Here is a 26,749-nt window from a genome sequence, read left to right as displayed (position 1 = left end):
TCGCAAGGAAGAAGCGATTTCCTTGTGCCACAACCAGCCCAACCTCTCCCTGTGTGTGCTCCAGCCACACCGAGCTGGCTTCCTGCAGGAGAGCGTTGGCCTGGAGCTGCCATCAGGGCAGTTTCCCTGAGAATGAATTTATTAAGTTTCCTTTACTTTAGAACAGGAAAAGCTTGTTTCAGAAGGAGAGTGGAAACTTGCAGAGCCTATTTTAATTCTTCCACCTACCACAAAGCCTAACCAGGTGGTAGCCAAACCCAGATAACTGAACTCACTGAAATTGGCCTGGAAGACAGCATCAGCCATCAGCCATCTCAGCCACCGTGTCCCACAGCCCCTAACCCTGTGCCAAAGCCCCCGATAAACCACCATCCCTGCTTCCTTTCTCAAGAGCCATTTCTTTCTTTGTCTCTGTAGCTGCTGAAACTCAGACCAAGTCGGCCCAGTGTGCTCCCACAGGCTGAACCCGTTCCTTCTGTTCAGTTGCTGCAATGGTTAGCAGGCATGGATGGAGACTCGCTTTTGTAGGTATCACCTCACCATTTTTCCAACTTCCTGCTTTGATTTTGCATAAGACCTGATGATTTATTTGGCTTCAGGCAGTCTTCAGAAAAGTCTTTTTTATTTTTTTTTTTTAGCTTTTCAGCTGCAGTTTATGTCTATAAATAACGATCTGAAAACAGATGAGAGTTTATTAAGGGCTCATCATTATCAAGTAGATCAGTAAGGGTAAGGCAAGGCTTGGTTCTGACAAGATCAGCTCTGTTAGGCTGTCCCAACTGGTGCTGGCGCTGCTTTAACCAAGCCCAGCTCAGCTTTCCCACTGCTTTCCCATCTCGCTCGTCAGCCTCATTACCCACTCATCTCATTTGCTCCTCCTGAATGCTGGCACATTCACTCTCTGTGTTCTGGAACTTCCCGTTTTCTCAAAACTGAAGCCAGCCTTTAAGGATTCATGCACATAAATTACACAAGTGTGCGAATGTGCAGATGTTTATCTCCAGGTAGCAGCACTCCTGTTTAACCATGTAGTAGAAAGTACACTTCTGCTGTCATAAAGGAGTATCACTCCATTTCTTCTATTTATATATAAATACATTCGACAGCCAGTCAAACAACTACCTGATGCCCCTGACATCACTAACGCTGCTATTAGGCAGTTTGTGTGCGTGCAGAGACTCCAATTATTCCTGCTCTTGACAGCCATAAATCTACACCAGACCCAGTGCTTTTCTCTTCCACACTCCCCCCACCCCACATTGCTCTGTTCTGCTTTACACATAGAACTCTACAATGTAATTTTTAGGTAGGCTACTTTTCTCTTGGTGAGCTGCACGCTCGCTCATTCCAGAGCTGTGTCAGCCATGCCCTTATTGCAGATCTCAGAACCAACTTACAAAAAGCAAAGGGAGTTTCACGGACCCTTAGAAGCGTTATGGACCAGACAGGCACCAAAAAAATCAATGTTTCACAACTTTAATAGAATATTCTATCTATTCTGTACAAATTGAAAACACTGTATTAAGTTACAAATGTTTAAGGTAAGGCTGGAGCACTCTACACGCCTGGTCACAGTGTTGATACAGCTGCTATTCAACTGCTGCCAGAGGCTGGCAATGGATGCTGAAACTAGAAACATGTACCTGAAGTGCCGCACAACAACAGAAAGTAGTTTTGAAGACTTCAGAGCTTTAAATAAAACAAACCGTGGAATGAAATCATTTCAGTGTTGCAAGTAAGACACCAAAACTTCAGATTTATTGAATTGGATTTCGTTAAGCTTCTGTGTTCAGAGTGTCAGGTCTTTCCATGCTGGACACTAAGCAATGAGACTACTGGGATTTTTCTGGTTCTTTGGCTGCAACCCACTTCCATCGACAGCAACAGTTTGGCCTTTACGTTTCGCTCTCCATCCAGAAGGGTCGTCATTCTGATGTAAGTTCATTTCTTCTGTCTAGGCTACTACATTGAGACCAATTAAAAAAGAATTTGTTTTACAAGTACCCATATTTTATGCAAAACAGGAAGAATATTTTCAAGTATATTAAAAACTATTACAAAGCACTAATTCTGTCAAAGTACTTACAAACATGAATAAATAAATAGTAAGATGAACAACTAAGTCTCAAATATGACACCCCCTTCCATGAAGTAAAATTACTTCAATTCAATTGGTTTTACTGAGATAATAAATATGACACTTAAAGCTGCTCAAGCACTAGATCGATTTGTAGGTTGCAAGAAACATTAAAAAAGGGGGGAGGGGAACTAGCAAAAAGTTCATATTGCTCTGTTTCAGCTACCATACATGTAACCCATTCACTTTAGCTTCTCAGCACGTTGCTAACTCCACAATTTTCAAGGTTAACAAGAAAATGGAGAATCTTCACTTGGTAGTCTGGACTGTCCCCCTATGCATAGGGCAAAAGGCTCTAAAGGCCTGCTGACATACTAAGCTACAGTGTACCAACGGCTGTAGAGTGTGCTTTATTTAAACCTCTTATTTCCCAAATGCATTGAAGTTGCCACTGTACATGTTAAGCAATAAAGAAAAGTTAGTGAAAATCATGCATTTTAAAACAAATTAATTTTAAGCATTGTTAATAAGATTGTGCTGCAGCGATGAAATATCCTGAACTGCAGGCCAGGTATCCAAATATTTGTTACATGTTGTTCAAATATCACTTTGAAGTGGTATTTCCTTATTACTGTTGTTTGCATTCAGCAGGTTGGCTGGAATCTTTCTGTTTAAATGGAAAAAGAAGAAAAGTTACAAAACAAAAGAGCGTGCAATAAAGCGCTTCAATGAATAAAATAATTGGAGTACAAGGTTTTAAACTAACTAGAGAACATTAACATACAAGAAAAAGGTTACATGTAAACTCAGGTTAGATAATAAAGGTCTAAACAGCAGTCACAATTTCTTTTACCCTTCCCCCCCCCCCCATATCTGCTTGATACTTTATACTATTGCTTAACCTACACTTGCATTCTCTAAACTCTATCCAGAAAGCAAATCATTTCCTATTCCTCCCCAACCAGAGGCTCAGTTTGACTTCCAGTTCATATTAAGCTGTTAAGCAAAAACTGCCATCTCCCTCACCAACCTGGAGGAGGGAAGCAAGCAGCAAAGTCAAGCTGCTTATTTTGCAGCATGACTGAGTTTTCACTCGACAGCCTTGCCCTTTCTGTTCAGGTGATAAATATGTCATTAATGTGCTGGTTTCTTCCAGGTTCTGCATCACCAGCAGGTAACTATTCAACAATTTAAACACCAGGCAAGAAGTCCATATGTTAATTGAGTATGCAAAAGTAGAAACACCTTCATTAGAGAGTAAATCAATTTCCCCTCTGGCAAAAGGAAGTGTACTTGGGAAAAAGAACAAGCCCTCTAACAGCTGAGAACTACACATTTTACACTGTACATCTTGCTTTTTTTGTTGTTATTGTAGTAAATCAGAGCTCTTACAGAGCAGGATTTTTCCAGAGCTGTCTGCTTCTCCCTTGACTGTTCTTATGGTTTATTATAAACAAAATAACAGTCACCAGAAGTTTCTGAATTCCACTATATTAAAAAAAAGAAAATCAGCTATAAAACATGACACCTTGAGTACCAGAGACCTCAAAACAAGATGTTTCTTGTTAGCTATCCTGGAGGAGTTTATATGTTCCAAAAGGAGTAGGCATGCAAGAGTTAATTATGCATCAAGTCACCAAGAGCAAAAAGAACTTCAGTTTTCTGCCTAGTTGAGGAAGAAGTGGTGTAACTAAGATTCCTCCTGAGAACATCCGCCCATTTTCTGTGCTAAACCTAACTACATTTACCTTCATTGTCTGAACTACAGGAGTAACATTTCCACTGAAATACAGCCAATTCTTGTATTTTACATAGGTACACCACAGATATTCCAGACTTATTCCTTGTTATCTCCCCCACCCCCCAGCACATCTGGTTAACTTCAGCTTTGCACTTTCTCATCTTCATGGGTTCCCAAGCAACACGAACTCATTCTCAGCAATTCAGGACTAAACTCTGCATGGAATTCCTCTTGAGAGGAGAGACGCGTTTACACAACATTACATATTGTTATTAGGTTGACCACCGCAGACATTCTGGCTGAATTTTAACAGTCAACCAAAACCCTCGTAATTTCTAATAAATTTCTTCATACTTGTCTTTATTTCTGTAAGCATTTACAAATGTTAGATTCTGAATTACACAGATTTCAAAGTTCCTTCTTAAGGACCTTTTAGTGTTGATTACTACTCTCAAACAGAAAAAAAATAGAGTTTAAAAGGGCTCTCATATACATGTCAGTTGTTAAGAGACTTTCAAGAAAAATGCTGATAGATAATGCTGTCTAACTGTAAGCTAGGAATGTTATAAACTCTCTTAAAAATGCTTATCAACTGTTTAAGCAGGGCATAAGCAGCAAGATAGTATCTCAGATTCATGTTCCAGCATCATCATTCTTCCACTGTTTCAGCAGCATCACACAACTCATGCTGAGCAAGCCAGTACATGAGTTCCATGATGCCTCACACACAGTCAGCCAGCTCAGGATCAAACAGTAAGATGCACCAGCACAGGCAATGACTACACTTGCTTCAAGTTACAGCTGCCCCACCGGGCGCACAAAAGCCAAAACTTATTTTTGGCCTGTAATGGGTCTCTGAATATCCAGGCCCACACTCCTGTTATTGAGATGCTGCATCCACACTTTCTCAGGTAAAGTCATGAGTTTGAGCTTGCTCTTCCCATAGTGCTCAGGTTGCTGATGACATCTGGACAGCCAGCTACTACCAAAATCCAGAGTCCTGTGCAGACTCTGCTCTATTTTCCCCACTCGAACAACATTTCAATTTGTGCTGCCTTTAAATTAACTTCCCAAGTTATCTTAGAAGTACTGGTGAATTCAAGCCAGGCAATGAAGACATGCCATAAAGATATTACCTATGCAAGTCTTGAGCAATGGCTTCAGTTCAAATGAATGGTGGTAGGCTTATTTTTTAATTTTAACATCCTTAAAGTATTTCATTTTATATTATTTATGATGCATAAGCAGCAGTTTAAACTACTTTGAGCCCTTCATTCCAGTTTGAGAAACTGTTCCAATGGAGATATACCAGCTACTGAAGTGAGACTCCCACCTCTTTCAAAACTTACTAGTTTTTTTTTTCCTCCTTTGCTAACAAATCAATGTAAAACTTTTGCCCCTTTTGTTTATAACACTGCTTGTTTCAAGCTCTTTTGCTTGAATGGACACCTGGACATGTTTTTTTTCCTGATTCTTCTGGAATTTGATTACCTAGAAGATCAACACAAAAAACATGCCTATGTACAGACCACTCTTCAAACGTCAGCCAGTGTATCAGCTAAACTGCACCACCTTCTCATGGAGAGAAGACAAGCACTGAACTTCACGAGGAAGTTTCCTACAAAGCTTTGGTGATCTGAGGCTGAAATAGGGAAGAAAAGCAGGTCTGAAGTAGTAGACTTCTCTACACAATTGCTTCCATTTTGCACATACAGCCTACTGCTTCTACCCATCCAATTAACCTGGTGCCCTAGAGAGTGTAGCATGTGTCAAAAGCAGCCATGCCATTTACCTCAGTGAAATAATGCTCTCAAGCTAGATCTTTATTTCATGTCAATTCAGTACTTAAAACAAAAACAACCCAAATTTCTATTCATCTTCAACATACCAGGCAGGACATATTCTAGCTGAATCAAACAACAATCAGGCCTTCACTCTCCTTACTTTTATAGATCATTTTTTATAGATTCTTGTGTAATGGGAGCTTCCACCTGCTAAAGCTGCCTGGCAGCTTCTCAGTATCTCCCCTGACTCCCAAACACATCTTGCTGCCAACAACACAGGCAGTAGGCACTAAAGCAGATGATCTGTCTAGTCGAGCAGGAAGAAAGCCTTTCAAGGTTCCAAATGTTTTAGCATGAAATAAACTCTAGCTTGGAGTCCTAGAGCTAAACCTCATCTTTGCTCCTTTATGTTCTTGAAAAGAAAGCAAGGATATCAAACGCATATGCAGTTGGTAAATTCAGAGCTAACCAGGGCTAAGCAAGAAAGGTCTGAACTACTTCCTCCACAGAGAAAATGATACAGAGGTTAGCAACAGATTTATTTTCAGTACAAGTCCCTCTGCTGCTGTTACTGGAAAGACAAATTAAGTGCAATCTATGAGAAGTCTCTACCCAACAACGGGATTTTAGTTCATATTAGTGATCTGAATTACCCAGTTAACTACTTCTCTATTCAAGCAGAGTCAGTAATGTTAAATAAAGGTGTTAAAGGGCATGCAAACACATAGAATACTGTAGTTATCAAGATAATATACTAGTCAAAGTATCTTTTGAAGTTACTTCCACTTATACGACTGCTCAGTCTTCCAAAGCCACAACTTAAACATAGCAGAGAGTAAGTCCTTTGCGTAACAGATGATATTGACCTGGTCCTAACTGAACACCTCAAATGTACTTAAATCTGACAGGATTGAGAGGAAGGAAGGACAAAGAGTTGACAAAGCAGAGAAGAGTATTGACATTTACCTAGCAAATGAGGTACAACAATAAAGGAGGTAACATGGGAATGACTGATGAAGGAAAACTGGATACAAAACAAAAATAGACTGAAGAACCATTATTTTGGTGTATGTGAAAGTGAAAGCTACTCTAGATACAAGAAAAGCTGTGGGGATGAACACTGAGAGGCAAAGAAGGGCAAGTGATGGGGCGAGACAGGTCCTGTTAACACAGAGAACAGAGGCAGCAATGAAAAATAGAATTAAGGGCACCAGCCTTAAAAGGCAAACCCAGAATTCTATGTTTACTTGGAAAACTAAAGTCAGCAGCTAACAACTTTTAATTGTAGGAAGGGAAAACAGCTGTGTAAGACTGCAGGACACCAGATAAGCTGTCGTGACAAATGATGCTCTGATGTTCTATTACAGCAGGTGGACAGTGCAAATATGCTGAGATAGAGTGGCTGGTTTTTCAAAGCACATCAGACTAGAAATAAAAAATAACAGCTGAACTGAATTGAACAATGTCAAAGAAGGGCAATACTTATGTGGAGACTGAAAGAACATACTTTCTCATAAGCAATTAAAAAAGAAACTTACAAGCCTAAAATACAAGAAAAGCAGCACTGACCCTGTTGCAGGTAGTGTTCTGTATGCGGCATGAGAAGATAGGTGAAAGATGATAGGACAGAACTGAAGAAACTTCTTTCAAATAAAAGAGACAAATGAGCAAGAGAACAAAACCTGTTTGGAATCACAGGCACTGAAGAAAAGGTCTCTTCAGAATGACTGACTGAATCTGTCAGGCAGGACTAATATGAATGCTGGAAAGGACATACCAAGTCAGTCAATGACTTACAAGAGTTCTCAAGGAGAGCAGAGGAGATATTTAAGAATTTGCAAGTACACTAGAAACAGTAAAGAGATGCAACATGAAATCAGAAACAAGGAAAAATGAAGTCTGACAAGTCTCAGTATCTTTTATCTTCAGTCTATAACATACAGTCTGTCTGATACAAAGGCAAAACACAAGTTGTGCCAGGGTAGCAAGGAGGTCATACTAAAAAATCTACTTTAATTATGATTTAAAGGCATTCATCTCTGTAAGCATTTATTTCTACTACCGAGTTTTACTAATAAAACCTAAAGTTTCAATTCCCCCCTTTCTTTAACCCATACAAAGAAATAACAAAACAAAAGCTTGCAAACAAACTACATTGCATGGCTACAATGGGACTCTTGGAAGTTAGGTATGAATGGAATTCCACCTTACCTAGAAATGTATGAATGATAAACAGACTTAAATTACACCTGAATGGGAAAAAATTGAAAGGAACTGTCAGCATGAATGAAAAGTGAAATGTACAAAATAATACAGGAGGCAACAACTACAACCTTCCAAGGTATTTCAAAAGTTCTCCCTACAGAATGCCAGATTTCACACTTCCTCCATTATGTCTTTTTAGCATGAATAAACTTTGACTCAGAACTAACATTTTGTTTCTCAGCTGTCCCACCTTCTCCCACTACAGCTACACTACTGCATTTTGGTACTTCAGAACAGAGCAGGAACATTTCTGTCATTCTACAGGCTTTCCACAATACAGACTATCTTTGTGGTATGTCTTGTCCATGAAAAATAACTTCAACTCTTGATATGGTGACAATAAGCATTTACTAGCAATATGATGCATGTAAGTCAGAAGAGCGACATGTAAGGCTGCTTTAAGACTTTCATCCAAAGATCAAGCACTTTTCCACCTGTGCCTTTAAACAAAATAAGATTAAAAAGCTGATGTTTTAAGAACTAAATGCCTTGAAGTATGTCACCGTCCCAGCTTCACTAAAGCTAATTTTTAGCTTTAATATGACTGGAGGATTGAAAAATACCTATCAGAAGGAGCACTATCCCTCTGGCTGAATTTTAAACCAGCTCTCATCAAGTTTAAAGTCAAAAGTTGGGGACTAACTCTAATTTCTAGCTGAGTACAGACACGTGCCATCTACCCCGCAGCCATTAGGACAACCATAAAGAATAATTCTGAACAAGGAAAATAAGTAAATGAGCTAGCTGAGACTTGTCAGACCAACTCTAAGTTGAAGTTCAGCCACAGAAAAATATCTGCAATAAGACCTTTCTAAAGAAAGAGAAATACTTATAACGCAGAGGTAGCACTAAGAAGTAAAGGGACAAAGTTAAGTTATCGTTTCCTTGATGCAGGTTTGGGAGACCAGAAAAAATAATAATAATAATTCTTCATTTATATTTATCCAAACAGTAATTTTTCGCTTGAGAGGAATCTGAGTATTGTGGAAGATGAAAACAACAGTCAGGAGCTACCAGCAGTTTTTGCTTGATTTATTAATACTTTCACAAACTGCTGCAAGCTTAATTACGGTTTTTAATTATGGCCTGTACTATGCTTAAACACGTTGAAGTCTTTACCTTAGGATCACTTTCTGCATCTTCCTCCTCTTCGCCCTCCTCTTCCCCCTCCAACTCCTATGATAAAATAGAGATAAACTAACAGAAATTAAAACAGGTTAAAAGTGCAACTTCTTGCAATGGAGAAAATCAAAGAACAAAATAGCAAGTGATATTAACACTGCACGCCAGAGTGTCTCAGTTGTCAATGTTAAAACTAGCTGGGCTACATTAAAAGAATTCAGTATCTTCAGAAATCTTTAAGTAAAATCTTTTAAAAGGATTTAAAACACAGATTTCTAAGATCCAGTGAGACTCACAGTAAACTTTCTACCTAAGCTGCTGTAGTCTCCCAGCAACATCTGAAGCCTCCTTTGATGCACTATTTGCAATTCTGCAGTTCTGTTAAGTAGTATTTGTGTCTAAGTTTCTTCTTTCTCTTGACCTCCTCCCAAAGAGCTTATTTGAACCACTGTGGCTAAACTCAGTATTCCTGTACACGATTTTGTAGTATTTGTGTGCTGTTGTACACACACCTATATACAAGTGACACTACCGCAACGCCAACCTGGCATTTGGGACAGATTAAAAACATGGATAATTGTAAAAAGATCCAGCTTAAAAAAAAAAAAAAAGAAAACAAAAAAAAAAAAGACAAACAATCAAAGTTAACCCTCAATAGCCCAGACGTCTGTGTTGTAACTTACAAAGGGAGAACAGCAACTGAATGCTGAAGGCTGTCAGCTTGCATTAGACCACCACCTTTATTACTTTTGATTAATTCTACTCTGGTGATCCTGATGACTTTCAGGCATGCACTTTTAACCAATGTGCAAAAACACAAAGATAGTAAAATAAAAACATTATTAACTATCAAGGATATTAGCTTATTCATTTGTTTTGTGCAAAGCCTTTCATGGTATGCTTGTATTCATTCAACATCACAGTAAATGGACCAGAATTCTTAATATAATAGAACTCCTACTTGAAATTAAACCATTATCCCAAGCAGTTGTTCCCTCTTCTTTTTTTTTTTTTTACCTTATCTTTGGCAATGACCAGTCTCAAGGCTTGTGACAACTAACAGCTGAAAAACAGGTTCTACTACTGCAGAAATAATACTGAAATGTCTTATCATGCAGAACAAAAAATGCTTCAGATTAATTATTTTTGACTGGTGCCAAAGCAGTTCTCAAAATACCCAGAAAATCTGGATTATTTCTTTTTCTGAAGACAAGAAACATACACAGACTTTACAACACAGGAATGCTGAACTCTTTTGGAAAGAAGTACCATATACAACTTCAGAAACTGGAATACAGTAAATAGTTATCTATAAAAGATGTAGTATGCATCTCACCTCCTCTTCACCTTCTTCACCTTCTTCAAACTGAAAAACAAAACAAAGAAAATCTTATGAGATCTGCTAATATTTGCATAAAAACTTCTGCACTAACACATCTAGTACATTGAAATGCAATACCTGAAGCTAGGCTTCTTCCAGAAACAAGAATTGAGAGCTTACAATAAGTGGAATGCTTCTTTCCTACTCTTATGCTATGGAACCTCCTCAGATTTTGTTATTCTCACATAATACTACATGCTAGACCAATCACAAAACTAAGAGACTATTTCTACACACACGGTAGCCAATAAACAAGATGCTGATGGTATACATACATTATCATCATCCTCAATAGCTTCCCCTGTGAAATAAAGCACAGCACGAGGGACTATCCTTTCACGGAAGAAGTGACCAATTTCAAAATCTGCAGCTAAAGTGAACTCTGAATCTTCATCCTGCAAAGCAAACCAGTTTGAAATGATTTTGTTCCAGCACATCACTTTTTCTTTCAATAGAAAGATATTAAGGGTTTGAGAAGCATCATGCTACCATTAACACCAACCTTCCAGTCACTAGTACTTAACTTTGCGACAGAAAAAGAAATACTGCAAGACTAAATCCAGATTTTCAAAACTGCCATGTAGAAGTGCTATTTGCCTAAATACAGGTTACTGGCCTGCTAAAACAACATCCAGTTAAATAAAAGCTTACACTGACTTTGCTGGTTCTGACGTGACAGAATTGTTCAGACTGCCTCAGACTTGTAAAGAGCTGGTTACCAACAGAGCCATTAGAAAAAGTAAATGACCTTTTCCCAAAAGTGACAGTCACTCAATTAAAGAATCTGAATAGTTGATAACAAGATGTTTAGCAAAGATACAGAAAAGCAATTCTACCATTTCAGAAGCGTAAACTTACCAATGACTCTCCATCTTCAGATACTGCAAAGAAAAAAAAAAAGGCTGTAAATACAAGCACTTTTGCATAGTCCAGCCCTCTTCAATATTGCAGATGACAAAATAAAGTCACAACAGGAAATACTGGTGCAATTAAAGACTTGAAAAGCTAACTAATCTTTACAATGATTCAGATCCACTTTAAAAATCAAACTCGTGAACTGCACTTCGTATGCTGTAATAGAAGCACCAAAGCTGCCACTCCAACATCAAAGATATTTGCATGGGAAATAGCCTTTCTACAAATGCAAACAGATTACATTTGCCCCCTCAAATAGCAACACTGCTTATTTCTGCACAAGTGTTGAAATTACAGCAGCTTTATTTTGCTAAAGCATCATAAATCTTCCTTCCTGAAACACAGACCCTTCCAAGTAGGCCAACGTGTCATGAGGAGTTGGCAAACTATTCCAACAAAAGGCTTGATACTACAACCAGGACAGACTCCATCAAAACACAGCTGTAAGCGTGCTGCACAGAATTAAGGAACAGGACTTCTGTTGTTATATTTGTTATCATTTTGCTGATAAATAACAGAAAATCCCACAGGTTTCCATCCTGCATTCAAGTGACACAGGCACTGTGAACCTACTGCAAAATGTACCATTTGGTTCTGTTCTGTCACATTTGAAAGTGTTGTACCAATAGCCAACAGATACCATAGCTTTGATATTTCTTACACAACTACACAATTTTTATTACATAATTAAAAACCCTGCATACAATGGGAGATGTATGAAAGAGAGAACATTCCTGGAATATATCCCAATTGCTCTAAACACCTAAATAGATATCTAACATTAAAAAAAAAAAAACACCACACACAGGAAAATTAGGAAGGCATGATGTGGAGCATCACTGATCACTAATTAATCAAAGAAGAATCTGCACAATATCCTGTCACTCCACACAAAGGTTTAACTGAAACCAATACGCTGGAACTTTGACCAGAATTAGAAGAGCTCTTCACAAGCTAAAAGCCTCAAACTGATGCATGGAGCCATCCTGTGGTAAAGGAAGTCAACTTCTTTAGGAGATCCTACAAGAGACTTTGCGCACAAGAAATCCCATTTACGCAGCACACCTAATTGTCAAATTATACAGAACAACCCAAAATAACCTGCTCTGATGGTTTACAGTTTGCTGTCTTCTCCCACTAAGAAGCACACAGTGCAGCAGAACAAATATGGTTTATAGATTTAAGCTGTATTTATCTACAAAATGCACATCGTAAGAATCCTGAATTCTCAATTTCCAGGCTTACCCTTTATAGGATTGAAGAAGTTAAAAAAAGAATCATTAGGTACTTGTTTAGTAATTGTCCGAACTGTGCCTCGACCCTTGTGTTTCTGTTTTTTCTTGATTGTTTTAACCGTAACATTCTTTCCTTTCTTCCAGTCAATAGTGCACCTAAGGACAACATGCGGAGAACAGCACTTTAATACAAGATATCGGTGTCAGTAAGGAACTAAGCACTGAAACAGCAAGCATCAAAGCAATAATGGATTCTAGTTTGCTAGTTAAAGATACATACACAGGCAGTTCAATCTACTTGACTGAGATATTTAGGATGCTTCAGTGCTAGAGACTATGCACATACTGGATATAACAAGTATTTCCTTTAATGAAAAAGCTGAATACCTTGTATTCTCAGAGTAATCACTGAGCCCCATACAGGACTGTATTTTTTCCTCAATGCAGTCAAAATGTTCCATTCAAAAGCTACTATTTGGCAGTAGATGCTAAAACTTTTTGAGGTTATCAGAGTACCTTCAAGAAAACAATTATTTAGCATCTATTATGTGTTAGATGGGACAAGTCATTGGACAGGAAAATCAAAGCAAAAAACAAACAAACAAACAAAAAAACCAACCACAAACAGGAAGCCAAGAAAGCAGCATCCTGAATTCATTTGGAAGTGCACAGCCAAGACTATGAATACCAAAATACACGGCCAACATGTTCCAGGCTGAGAGAACAGATCACATGTATGACCACCTCCTGCCAGATTCAGAAGTACTGTTGGAATTAAAACTGCTGAGATGGGCAAGAGTCCAGGGGTATGTAATGCAACAACTAGAATGAATTCATCCAGTTACCTGGAACTAAAAGGCCTATTATCTCATTAGTAATCTATTTAACTTGAAAGACGGAAGAACAAAAATGCACACTGAACATACAGACGCATACTTCTGCATGTTGATGCTAACATTACCATCCTTACATCATTCCTAGTTTTCAAGTCAGCAAGAATCTTTATTTTATCTTAATAATTATCACAATCCAGGGAAAAAAAAAAAAAAAAAAGGATATAAAAACACTGACTAGTTCTTGAATTTCAAGATATTCTTACCCATCACAATCGACAATTTCAGGTCCTTCAAATGAAAAGGGATCTGTCTTGTCTGGCTCTGACTTCATCTTGTAGGTTTTTGTCAGGACTGTATTAGAAAAGTAGTCGTTGGGCCCAAAGTGGAACTCTAATGAGAAAGACTAGAAGAAAGTTCCATTACAGTTCTGTTACTACTGATTTTTATCTTTAAAACAGTGCATCAGCAGAATTAACTTCTATCTTTTGCTACAGCAGAAGCATAGGCATCTATTATTCATCTCTTCACTAGGGATGATGCAGCTGTTTTTTTTTCCTTAAGTTGCTCTGGCTTCAGAATAGCAACATCAGGCTCTGCTCTTCCACCTGCTCTGAGCAGTCAATGATATGATCTTACAAGACTGAAACAAAGTTTGACTTTTCATCAAATATAAGTATGTATGTACATGTGTCTGTATTTAAACAGTGCACTCCACCATGAACCAGAATATTTGTTCATTTAATAACAGAGAATCCTGCAAAAGAACCCTGACTTAATAAACCGAACCCTAAGGTTATGCACGCTTTAACTGTCTGCAGCCTGCAGCAGTTATTTCTGCTCGCACCAGTCATGCGGCACCTGAAATCTGACTGCAGAAATTCAATATCTTACGTGGAAAATAAAAGGCTCCAAGTTAGGTTAATCTCCCTCTCCATCACCCAAAGGCCCCTTTAGTTCTGCCTCACCATCTGCTTTCTACAGCCACATGAATCTCCTCGCATGAGTGAAAGCTAGAAGGATAGAGGTCAAGGAGGGACAGGTCTGGTAGCAGCAACAACCTCCTCAACTCAAAAGCTTACAGATAAAAGAAAGGAGGACACTGGGAACCAAATGCATTGGCTTCTCATAGCCTATTTCAGCTTTACTTCCATTTTAAAGCAAGTTAAAACACCCAGGTATGATTTAGAAGTGTTCTTTAAGTAAGGAAATCCCTCTCTGGGGCACGTGCTCAAGGGAAGAGTCACAAATGTAGCTTATCCAACACCAGTGACGAACACTCAGAACCAGATAATCTCACAAAACGTCACTGAGGTTATAAATAGGTAACCAGTGGCACTACTGAGCATGCAGCATCCCAGGGACTAGCAAGACAAACTTCCTTGCAAAGACTACATCTCGGCATTTCATATCTGCCAATTATGAGACAATAATAAAGAAGCTTCCATTTTCAAATACTATTTGAAGAGTGGAAATAAGCCCTCCAGTAGCCTTGTTTGGATAACTTTGTTCTCAATATCATATTAGCTACACCATGTGAATTTTTCCACCTCTCCTGTATTAAGAGGGCATATCCTCATAAAGTACAAATATACAAATGAATAGTTTAAAATAAAGGAAGATTTAAGTCATACCCACACTCATTTCCCAAGTCTGAATATGCTAGGAAAGTGTTCTGATGACCAAATAGATGGATATTTATGAAGTATCTATCTTACCAATTTTACTAATATAAATATACATACATTTCTACAATAAAAAAACTTAGACTTTCTGCAGTCAAAAGTTTATATGCAGGCTGTAACAAGAAGCACTCTGAAAGCACCAGGTAAACTGAATAATTCCTACTGCCAAATTCTTTTAGTTGCAAAATGTAATCCACAACAGAACCAGTGTTATGCACCTCTAGTATGAAATTCCTGCAGCACAAAGCTACCATGGTCACCACATTTAATAAAAGATTTCAGACAAGACATTCAAACCACTGGAAAAGTCTTCAACCAAGTGGTCAGGAATGTCTCCAAATACGGAAGGGACATGGAACCTGTCAGCCTTCCATTAATGGATTTGCTGTAGCACTGGAATGGAACCTATTCACAGGAATACGCTGTCAAAAGGTTACGAACAGTGCGTGACAAGACAGTAAGTCCAATATAGCAAGTAGCAACCACATTTTGCTTCTCCATTCACTTCCAAACCAAGAGAAGCTATGTAACGTCCATATAAATAATACTTTACTTGCAATTTGAGACAAATAATTTATGTAAAAACCAGCCAGACCACAGCTACAATCAGAATGTATAAATTGCAATAAGATACTTGTCCTGGGGTGAAAAAGCAGGCGATCATGAAAGCTGGATAAATTTTAAAAGCCAAAGCATAAACACACTAGCCCAGAGAAAGAATAACAAACACCTTATATATTCTAGCCAAAGAACACAGAACGAAAAGTTCAAAATGCTGCTTGCATCATTACTATAGCCTTCATTTGAAGCACCTACGGGAAACTCACCATAGGCTGTCCAGGTTCAGAAAACTTAACTTTGATATCCTGTAGGTGTTTCAAGATTGGTTCATCGTATTCCTAAAAGGACAAAAACAAACTATTACTGAGCAGGCAATATTTAGAAGAACAAAACTTGCATCTAGTTTGCTTGTTCAATTTATTCCTAAGAATGAATCAAATTTTGTAGTATCTTAATGTTGGATCAAGATCTCTTAATACTTCTTTCAATTCTGACACATAACTCTCTCAAAAAGCCTTGTACCCAGCTACCATGCTGGGCTTCATGATCATTCCTGAAAATGATACATTCAGGACATTCATTGCTGATGAGATTTACAGAAAGACAGGCTACAGGGAATTAATCCTTAACAGCAATACAAACTATTACGTTAATAGCTGAGGACCACACAGCACACTTAACATGAACTGAATCCACAGGTACACCCTGAGGAGGAAAAAAACCCAGTCCTTCTATGGACTAAGTTAACCACAGATGAAAAGCCGTTGAAAGCTCTCAACTTCCATTTCTGTACCTTCAGAAGTCATTACAAGATCATTTCTATGAAAATTCACATCCTGCTTGACAGCTTCAGTCTACTGTTCAATTTGTCCACCACCAGCCTTTCAAGGGTCTTCAGGAATAGTATTAGAGATTATGACGACCCCCAAGATTTAGCATCTCACACGTTCAGAGAATCATAGAACATATCATACAGTAGTTTAGATTAGAAGGGACCTTTAAAGATGATCTAGTCCAATTCCTCTGCAACAGGCAGGGACACTTCCACTAGAACAGGCTGCCTAAAGCCCCATCCAATCTAACCTTGAACACTTCCAGGGATGAGGCATCCAGTCCTTTGGGCAACCTGTTCCAGTTTCACTCTCACAGTGAATAATTTATTCCTAACATCTAATCTAAATCTATCCTCTTTTAGTTTAAAGCCATTACCTCCTTGAAGAATCACTTCCCTTGCCCTACTAGCTATACTACTTGATGAGGCCCAGGATACAGTAAAGCTTTCTGGACTGCAAGCACACACTGAAGGCTCACATCCAATTTTTGGCATCTCCACACATTCATTCTCCAGCCTATAACTGAAGTCTGATATTGCCTTGACTCACAATCAGAACCTTGCACTTGGCCTTTATGAATGTGACATGGTTCTAAGCACTAGCTAGCAAACAAAAAAGAATACTAGCTATTTATCATATGATAGAAGTTACTCTTTTCAGAAGAGAAACTTACTTGTACTAATTCACTTAGCATATCTACATTCCTAAAGATAGTAAACCAGAAGTCTGGAATTCCTTTGACATTTGTATCTTCTGCTTCGGCTTTTTCTTCTAATACCACTACATTTTTCAGGTCTCCCTGTGAAACAAATAAACAGAAACATTTAAGAAATGAAATCATGACTCCTCAATACACTGAGAGACAGATTTCCAAAGAGTTTGCTATCTCTCAGGCTGCATTTAAGGCACATTTAAAAAACTTGAACAGTTTTTCCTCTGCAAATGAAGCTGAGACATAAGGTTCATTTACACAGCTAAACATACACAATGAATTCAGATTTACTTTCAATTAACTTGGAATTCTTCTGTACTAGGACTAAATAACCAACTGAAAGTTGCAGTAATTTGACTAATTGAAGAAAATGAAAAAGTTTAAAATGTTTAAATTTCTACAACAAAAAAGTAGAAAAACATATGCATTCTTCTCTTATCTCTTCCCTGTAGACTCATGTGCCATTTACAGTGCCTCATCTAAACATCTAAAGGGCAAAACCACTTAAAATTGTTCTACCTTCCCAATTTTGCAAAATACTTGGCAAAGCTGATTTTCATTGTTATCTTTCATTATTATGTTACCTTGATTCCATACACATAACTGATGTCACACAAAAAAAGGCTGAAGTTGCTTCGCTAGCTCTCAAACAAGCAAGTTTGCAGTCTGAATTAATCATACCGCACCTTTCCTTTTGCACCACTAGATGGCAGCAAACAAACGAGCAGCTTCAGGGGCTGTGTCTAACCAATACGAAGAAGCAGCTCATTTGCCATCTAGACAATTCCAAAGCTGTAACTTCATAGAATATGGCCCATCAATTATGCACTCATGCCTCATCAAGCTTTTTGCTTCTGCACACAGATCCCAGGTGGTGTATATGCTTATCCAAAAAACAATGGCAGAAAATTGGAAGGCAATCTACCCAGCAGACTGTAAATCTGGATAGTTACCATTTGAGAGGAAAGTAAGAATACACAAGCCAGAACACATTATTTAAGTCCATGCCACTTCATGACTGTGTGGCATCTGCAGGTCTGATTTATATTTCTGGTCATTTAAGTTAATTATGTCCACCAAAATAAAGGGAACAGGCAAACAAACAGCCAGCCTTTTATTATCTTGGGGTTATAATATAGCACTGGAATGGAACCCATTAACAGAATTACACCACTAACAGGTTACGAACAGTGCAACCAAAAGCAACAATTTTTGCTCAAGTTAAAAAACCTGAAAAATGCTAAACTGTGAGTTCAGGAGTCTTCATGGGAGATAACGTTCATCACAGCAGCACGTGACTGAAAAAAGCTTTTTCTCCCCACTCCAAAGTAGTAAATTTTCCAACGGGAAATGGCTTACAGGAATTATTTTTTAAAAAATCCGCTATATCTGTAGTTCATTACCCCAAATTTGTACTTACTGCTAGCTTTTCTTCCTCCTCATTTTCACTGTGCCATTCTGCCTCTGCATCTGTGGGTTCTGCTTCTCCGTTAATAAACTCTCTCCTCTAAAAAAAAAATAAATAAAACAACACCTAAAAAATGTATCTTTTTTCTCTGGATAAGCTACTAATGGGAGTTACATATGTGCAAACAGAACTGACACAGCTGTAAGGAAACAATATTTACAGTCTTCTCACCTTATCAAAAAGAGGTTGATAGAGTGCTGCATATTTTCTCTCTAAATCATGTACTTCTTCATAAAATTTAGCTTCTATGTGGGCACATTTCACCTGGAGTTGTTTCAAGGCATCAATTCTTCTTTTCACTGCTTTTGGTAAACTAAAAAAAAAACAACAAAAAACCAACAAATAATTATTTAAGCTTAAATAATGCTGTGGCAACTAACTTTTAATATGTCACTCTGAAATAGGCTGCTTATAGCTAAATGCAATTTTTAAGTGCTTATGTCAAACATTCATATTTCTTCAATATCCCTTTCAAGCACATTGAGAAAATTCTCTTCCACCTAAACTGCATTTGCAAGGGAAAGTTCCATGGATTCATGGGTCATATTCAGACAAATACAAACTGTACTTCAAATGATTAGTTACTTAAAGTAAGCTAAAAAGTTGACAGACTTTATAATTTAAGAAGTGCCCCAGCTATCCCCAGTCAAGAAATAAAAGCACGAGTCTCTGCTAAAAACCAGATTTTCTTCAAGTGTAATCCTACCCATCAATCAAAATAAAAGCTCCAAACTAGAGGCCAGAGTAGCTTTGTAAGTCCTGAACTATACATTACATTCTGGACAGTAACTCTAAGAAAAAAAGAAACCTCCACTCCCAGAGTGTAGATTATGAAAGAAACAGTGTATGGGGGAAGGGAGAATAATTATTTCAAACCAAAAGAAGCTATGGAGAACACTGAATGAGGCAACATCTTGTTTTGAAGACCGTCCAAGTACACTAAAACTTAGCTCTTTCTCCATATGTAGGCCCCTGAATCACGGTTTAAGTCAACAACTTTACTTACTGAGTCATTTGCTCAAATTTCTGACCCTAATTACACAGCAATAACATTCTATTATGCTTTCAGTCTTCCAAGAACATTGTTATGCATCGTACTCACGTTTCAATGTAACTTGAAGGGGTAAGCGCTGTGTTGTCAAGTCGTTCCTGTAGAGCTGCCAGGACTTGTGGATTCTGCATCACCTGGTCTGCCAGCTTTTCTATGAAGACAGGAGCCCATTCTTAAAACAAATCTGAGTACATTTACAGCATGAATGTCATACTATGAGTCCTGCAGCATCACAGCAAAAGTACACGCTATTTCCCATGTCTCAATTATCACCGCTACAGTGGACTAATAACTCAAGCAAAACTACCTAAGGATCAGATTTCAGAAAGGTAAGAACAGATAATGATAGAAAGTGTGCCCTTCTCTTTGGAAATACAATGGCAAAAAGCACATCACTAGCAAGCAGATTTCCTGCATTCTCTCATAAGAAGGTACAAACTAAGTGCTTCTCTGTCCTCCCTCTATACTAGCTCTAGCACATAAGTCACATAAAATTGCTACACAGGAACAAATTACACTTCCGAGAAATCCGTAGAAGCGTTTCCCAGTTTGTCTAACTCCAGAAAAAGTCTGATGGCAACTTTGTGAACTGTACAACAAAGCAGTGCTGCACTATGACTACTTCCTTGATAACTAGTAATTTCTGTGCCAAAACATTCTTTACAACCTACACAACTTCCCAAAGAGTCATCAAGAGAGTGGTCAGAAGAATGCAGGGTTTTCTTGGTTTTGTTTCTTTAAACCAGAGATCAGACCTAAACCAGTTCTGGTTAGGAGTTAAAATCCTCACTTAGAGGATTTATGTGGCAAATGTAACACATTTACTTTCCAGGTCTTTCCATTCTTTCCCACCGCTCTTCTCACCAGACATGAAACAACAGCAAGTATTGTGTTGCGTAGCACATACTAACTTGGCAAAGTTTTACACTGGTTCTTTTTTCCCCCCTTCTCCTTAAAATAGTTTGATTATATTGGTGTCTGCTAGTTTATGTGAAATATAATGACCACATAGTGAAATATACTGCTGTTCCACATTAGCTTACACATTTGAGTATGTTACTGAAAACGGAACTGTAGCATTATCCAACAGACCTTCCAAACAAAAAATACAAGCTTCAAGAAGACATCCTTCAAATGATGCATTTTCCCACAAACATGAGAGCAGAGAGACAGAGCAAGAGCAGGAATGTTCAGTTTAATGATTATGCTGATAATGCTGCATTATCAAACCTAGTCTGTATAGGCTTTATTGCAAATGCCTACCTTATTACTTCATGCAATAGCAAAGCATCCTAATCATATGTGCAAAAACATTTTTACTGTTACATTAACTAAGCCCTTATTTTGCTCTTCTTTGTAACAAACAGGAAGGATATGCCTGAACAACAGAAAGAAAATAGCCTAGAAACCATTGCTTTGTTTTCAACAGCATATATGTAGATAAAGGAGCTTCAAAACAGAAGGCAAAAGTTTTACTCCCCCCTTGCAACACTAACATTATGCCTCTTACCTTTTTTGTCACCTGCATTTTTAGCAGCCTCCACAGAATCTGAAGCAGTATCTTCTGCTTTACTAGAATTAAAAACATGACATAGATAAGTATCACCTTGTAATAGTGTTAATATTCAATACTGGATTTCCAGCGTTATGTAAAGATTTACAAACAAACCAAGAAAAGATACATTTATGTCTACAGGTTTTTCAAAATTTAAAGTCTGGACGTGAAATTCATTCTCTCAAGATGAATAGGAAGCAAAAGAAAAGCAAAAAGAAACAAAAATAACACTGAAAGAACAAAAGCTACCTTGACTGACATAATTCATCTCATTCAATGAACAACTGGCCCTTCAACACATAATGAGTCATCCTGGACAGTGAAACGTTATTGCTAAAGTGAGAACTTGTGGCACCTTTTTAGTGTAAGGGGTAATGAACAGAACAAAACATCAGAAAAGAAAGAGGTTAGAAGAAATCTTAAAAACAAGTGCTCAAAGCTCATTGGATTTCCTGTAATAAGTTGTTTTGATTAGTAGTAAAAAAACATTCATTTAAACTCCAAAAAGATGCTCCTGCCTTCCATCACACTTTCTGTGCTGGAAAAACAGAGGGCTCAGAATGAGTCAACAGTGGGCAAGCATTCCCTATGTTTCCTGCCAGTTCAGAGGTTGCAAAACTCAGACTGGGTATTGCTGAGACTCATCTTACCTCAAATACAAAAGGAGAAAGGACACTGCACATGCAAGTGAGTGCTTTTTAGTTGCTGGCTAGGCCAGCTTATCCTGGTGCAATGCAAGCCCTGAAAGAGCAGCTTCACGTATGTATTTACGCCAGCTTAAAAACAGCTACTTCTTCTAAAAAAAGTAAAAAAGCTAGAAAATAAAGTGTCTTCTGCACACAGAAGTCACACAGAACCACAAAACAGAGAGAGATCTGCGATATCTTTGAAGTCTCAACATGAACTTGAAAAAGTGAGTCTAGACAGCATTAATCTCATTAACGCAGTAACTGCAATTCCACAGCCAACAGGAGACACTCACAGATTCCAGTGCAACAAACAAACATATGTACCTTGCTGTAAGGAAAAGCAGTTTAATTACAAAAAATATTTTTATTTTATTCTTATCCAAGTTTGGTAGGATATTCTTCATAGGTTTAAAAAAAGAAATATAGCTTCTCCCACCAGACCAAATACAGAGTAATCTGTAACCAGACTTCACTTCAGGAAGTCAGTCCAACATACCAGTTATCTGCCATCTGTGTGCCTGTATCCACCTGCAAATTGAAATACAGTGTTTAGAAATGATTTAATAGAACTTTTTCTTCTTATCTATGTCAACATAAAGGGCAACATTTAAGACCTCAAAATAAATCAGCTCCTTCTTCTGCTAGGAAAGTCATCACACACAAACTCATGCAGTGAAGTGAACAGCTTCCATAACATCCAATCTAAATGAATCAGTTCTTCAAACAATACATTAAGAGCTTTCATCCCACCCTGAAAAACATTTTTTTTTCTGTTAAATATGAACTGAAAGAAACATTATAAATGGGAATAAGTCTCTATCCTAAAACAGATGGCAGAGTTTCCTGGACTGCTCTGCATCCTTTTTTAAAAATAAAAACCCAAAGAGGAAGAAATGAGCATATTAATTCCTAATTCCTTGACAGTATCACAGCAAATAATGAATTTTTAACCTGTGTTAGAATGCTTGATCTGAAAATGATGAAAGTTCAAATGTACTACAGCAACAGAAAGACTTTTTTTTCCCCTCATGTCACTTGAGCGGAAAAAACATCTGCCTAATCAAGATTATTTGTGAATAGCTGCTTCTGCTGTGACATACAGAACAACCACCTAAACACACTGCTAAGTAAGGAGAAGCAAAATACTGAACAAGTTATTTACACATAGGAGACTTTTTGACAGCAATTAGAAAGGAAAAAGTCCCCTACTTAAGGGATTTGCCTTGAATGCATGTGAGAAAACAAAGAACCATGGAAGTAGAAACCTTGGTATCTGCAATGCCTGGAACCAAGTTTAATACAACTACCCCAGCCCCCAAGATCTCAATTAGCCCTGCTCAAACACCAGGGCCACACCACCTCAATTATTTTGCTGCTATTTCTTTACCAGGCTGTCATACACTGAAAGAGATCGACTTTCGGTTTTCACCTCCCTCCAGTTCCTTTCCTCCTTCATCCCCCAACCCCGGTTCTAGGCATAGTTCATTACAAATCCCAGTAATCACTACAGACTGTACAGCTGATTTTATGCTATCAAGTTTTCAAGAAAGTAGATGTGGGTCAGGTTTAACAATAACAATTTTTCATCATTCTTAGGAGTAAACAGGTCTGATTTCTTGTCTATACTGCCCAAGCAGGCTGATCTTTAGACCAGCTTCTAGAAGACCACTACCACAGGAGAACACAAAAGCCAATGGCATTGGAGCAGCAGTTAGAACAGGAGGATCTGAGAATGCACGCACTCCTCCATCTGGAAAATGCCAATTCCTGCTTTAGCTTAGAAAAGTAACACTTTCACAAGAACTTACATTGAATTGAAAAGCGTACACTCTACTCTGTAGATTATAAATACTCTTCTGATTACTCCATAGAAAAGCTGCCTAAAATGTATCAAAAAATCCCCCGAGCCAATCCTATAGACTAAGACCAGGAACAGTCAAAGGGCCTTCTTCCTTGTAGTCTAGGTCTGTGTCAGCAACCCACACAAGTGTTCTGGCAACACTTATTCTTGCCCTAAACATAACAAGAGACAGTGACAATAAAAGCAGTCATCTCCTGAAGCAAAGTGAAAGAATGCAGCCATGTTACAGCTGAAGAAATAAAGAAGCATTCACAAATCTTTTCTTCCATAACGTACAGAAGGCAGGAAAAAAAAAAAAAAGACGATTAAAAAGGTAAGAGAACAAACTGACCTAATAGCAGAGTTCAGCCAACAAGTTACATGATCCTGGTCACTATGAGAAGCAGCACCAGTAAGCAACTAAAAATGCAGACTCACATTACTTAAAAATTAGCCTTAAAGACTCGTCTGTCCCGACCCAGGACCAGTCACAGACCCAATGGATAAAATAATTCCACACACAAATGTTTTCCTCTGTTATTTGCGCTGCTTTTCTTGCAAGGAAATATTCCTTATCCCTGATGAAGAAAAACAGAATTCTTATTCCCTTGTCATTCATGTTTAGAGGACACGGAATAAAGGTTCTGCAATATGCGTAACTTCTAAATTACAGTTGACTTAAACTCCATTGGAAGACATCAATTAGGCACGTTCTGACAAAGGCCATTCACGTAAGTAGCAAGAAACAAAAATTGGCAAGACACCGTTTGCTGGTACAAATACATACTTTAAGTCCGGTCTATCTCTCCGAAGTTTTTCTTTCAGTCCCTGAAAAACAAAAAGAAGAATATGAATAAAAAAACTGAAAGCTTTCCCCCAAACAGCTTCTAATCCCCAGCAGCATTACAGCTGCCTTCCAATGACTTAGCAGCTGCAGAATTACTAATACAACTGTTGAGTAAAAGCTGGCAGGAGCAGGGAAGGACAAAGCAAGGTGATTTCAGATAAAACATGAGATGCACATCTTGCTGAAAAAGCACAGACACAAAGCACTGAGCTTTTCCCCCCATCCCCCAAATCTCTGTGTAGACAACCAAGGAAAAAAATAAGAACATCACTGAACTCGAAGAAAAGAACGTTGTAAGGTATTATTATAACCACTACCACCACCAATTAGAGGCCAAATCCATACTTCTGGACAGTTCACAGTTTCCAAATAACTAACACAGATGCAAAGCTTAGGGGAAGGAGGAGCCTACAGCAACCACCTGTCCCACAAGAGACACTGCTGCAAGTTGTCTACAACAAATGTCACACAGCACAGGTCACCTACAAGAGCAGGAAATGGTCATACGTCTGTAACAATCTTAAGACAGCGAAAGTTTACCCTAAGGACAAGCGACACCTCAATGAAGGCAGCTTTAATTGCAAGAGATATCCCTGAAAACGCACAGAGCATAAATCCTCCCCACTAAGAAGCCTATATCTCATTGTAAAAGCCATTCTAAGCACAGCTAGAACATAAAGCGAGGAACTAATGGGCTCCTGAACTTACAGGAAGCCTTCCACCCACCAACATCACTGCTTATGTATCTACAACAAATCAGGAGGGAAAGCTATGACTTCCGTTTCAGACCTGCAGGGAAGCAATTCTGTGTGCAGCCACAAATGTAACACTTTGATGCCTTTTGCAAGCGAAATGAGAAGGAAAGCAAGAAAAAAGTCACTTGCTGATCAGATCCACAAGCCCTGAACATTAGCAGTACCTCAGCACCCTTAAAGTCATATTGAGGGAATGTTCTTTTAGTTAAAGATGACTTCATAAACATATCCTAGAGTTTTGATTTCACCTACAGAATTCACACACTCAGCCTCACAGTCTCGTGCGGGTTGGAAGGGACCTTAGAGATCATTGAGTCCAACCCCCGGGGTTCGAGCCTCTGTGTAGCAGAGCGGCACTTCTACCACTTGCCCCACAGGGGGGATTCGAACCCAGGCCACTTCTCTACCTTCCTACCTGTAGAAATACGTTACAGAACTTAACAGACAAATCCTACCAATGAGGTTATCATATGTGGCAAACACTTGCTGGAGCAGCAAAAACCTGAAACGGCCCCACATGGAGAACGGGGGCCTTCATAAGGGGAAAAGCAACCCGCAGGAGCAGGCTAAGGAGGCATTAGGTGATGACTGAGGTCAAACGGCAGAGCCACACTGGACCGAAGCCGCATGGTCTGAGTGTTATGGATCTCCGCAGTACCCTGTCGCTACGCACACGGCCCTCCTTCCCTCCTTCCCTCCCTCCCTCCCGCTTCCTCCCCCACTCCCCGGTGAGGGCGGGGTTATGCCGGGCCGGCCGCCAGGCAACGCGGAGCGGGCGAGCGCGGTCATCCACGCGGCCACAACGGCCGCAACCCCCACAACACAACGCCCCTAGTCCTCACTGTGAACTGCCCCGGGCAGCCTTAAAATGGAGCCCGAGCGGGTCGGGCCCGCCCCTCAACACCAGGCGGCCGCGGGTGGCCCCCACCGCCGCCCGAGCCCCACCCCGCGGCAGGCTGTACCGGCGGGCCCTAACGGCGAGCTCTACAGACGGGCCCTAACGGCCGCAGCCCGCCCACACCCGCTGCTCGTACCGGCCCGTACCGCCTCGTACCGGCCCGTCCCCGCCGCCCGCCCCGCAGCTCCTCACCCGCCCGCACCGCGTCCCCGCAGCAGCGCCACACTCCTCTCAAGCTCACTCGGGCTGCGCCGCCGCCAAGAAAGCCGCCTCTCATTGGCCGAAGTTCGGGCGCCTCCTTCAGTAAAATCGCCGCCGATTGGAGCCGGAGACGGCGCGGCCGCCGTGCCGCACGCGGGCCATGTTGACTATGGGACGGCGCGGCGCTCGGCCAATCGGCGGCGGAGCGCGGGGGCGGGCGGGGGGAGGAGTGTCGGTGTGCGGGAACAGCGCGTGATGGCGGCGGGGCGGGGAGACGGGTTCGACCTGACAGCGGCTGCCA

General features: G+C 39.4%; 1 protein-coding gene and 2 non-coding genes across 13 annotated transcripts; all 3 read right to left on the bottom strand.

Annotated features, from left to right (window-relative positions):
• Positions 1–1,460: 1,460 nt before the first annotated feature.
• NAP1L4 (nucleosome assembly protein 1 like 4) lies at positions 1,461–26,525 on the bottom strand. 11 transcript variants are annotated; one of them, XR_014946534.1, is made up of 17 exons: positions 26,440–26,497; positions 24,535–24,575; positions 22,404–22,435; positions 21,174–21,235; positions 19,715–19,814; positions 18,784–18,925; positions 18,565–18,651; positions 17,106–17,231; positions 15,866–15,937; positions 13,620–13,759; positions 12,531–12,676; positions 11,229–11,251; positions 10,646–10,765; positions 10,326–10,355; positions 8,987–9,064; positions 7,814–7,851; positions 1,461–2,744 (listed from the first exon to the last, which is right to left on the bottom strand). XR_014946534.1 is itself a non-coding variant. In XM_085548675.1 (17 exons), the coding sequence occupies exons 3-16, from the start codon at positions 22,415–22,417 to the stop codon at positions 7,846–7,848; spliced, it is 1,125 nt and encodes a 374-aa protein (XP_085404801.1). In that variant the 5' UTR covers positions 22,418–22,435; positions 24,535–24,575; positions 26,489–26,525; the 3' UTR covers positions 1,461–2,744; positions 7,814–7,845. The 11 variants fall into 11 exon arrangements, 8 of the variants coding, with proteins under 8 accessions (XP_085404801.1, XP_085404800.1, XP_085404799.1 ...); XM_085548675.1 differs by having other exon boundaries at positions 8,987–9,043; positions 26,489–26,525; XM_085548674.1 differs by having other exon boundaries at positions 8,987–9,043.
• Positions 15,366–15,486, bottom strand: LOC116653563 (small nucleolar RNA SNORA54). Its single transcript, XR_004307662.2, has one exon. It is a non-coding gene; the product is annotated as a small nucleolar RNA SNORA54 (small nucleolar RNA).
• Positions 18,212–18,340, bottom strand: LOC116653564 (small nucleolar RNA SNORA54). Its single transcript, XR_004307663.1, has one exon. It is a non-coding gene; the product is annotated as a small nucleolar RNA SNORA54 (small nucleolar RNA).
• Positions 26,526–26,749: the final 224 nt, after the last annotated feature.

Source organism: Coturnix japonica, chromosome 5 (assembly GCF_054131305.1).
Source record: "Coturnix japonica strain WE chromosome 5, WE-NBRP24, whole genome shotgun sequence".
Taxonomy (NCBI): Eukaryota; Metazoa; Chordata; class Aves; order Galliformes; family Phasianidae; genus Coturnix; species Coturnix japonica.
Note: the sequence above shows the minus strand (reverse complement) of the source record. Positions and strands in the feature narration are given on the sequence as shown.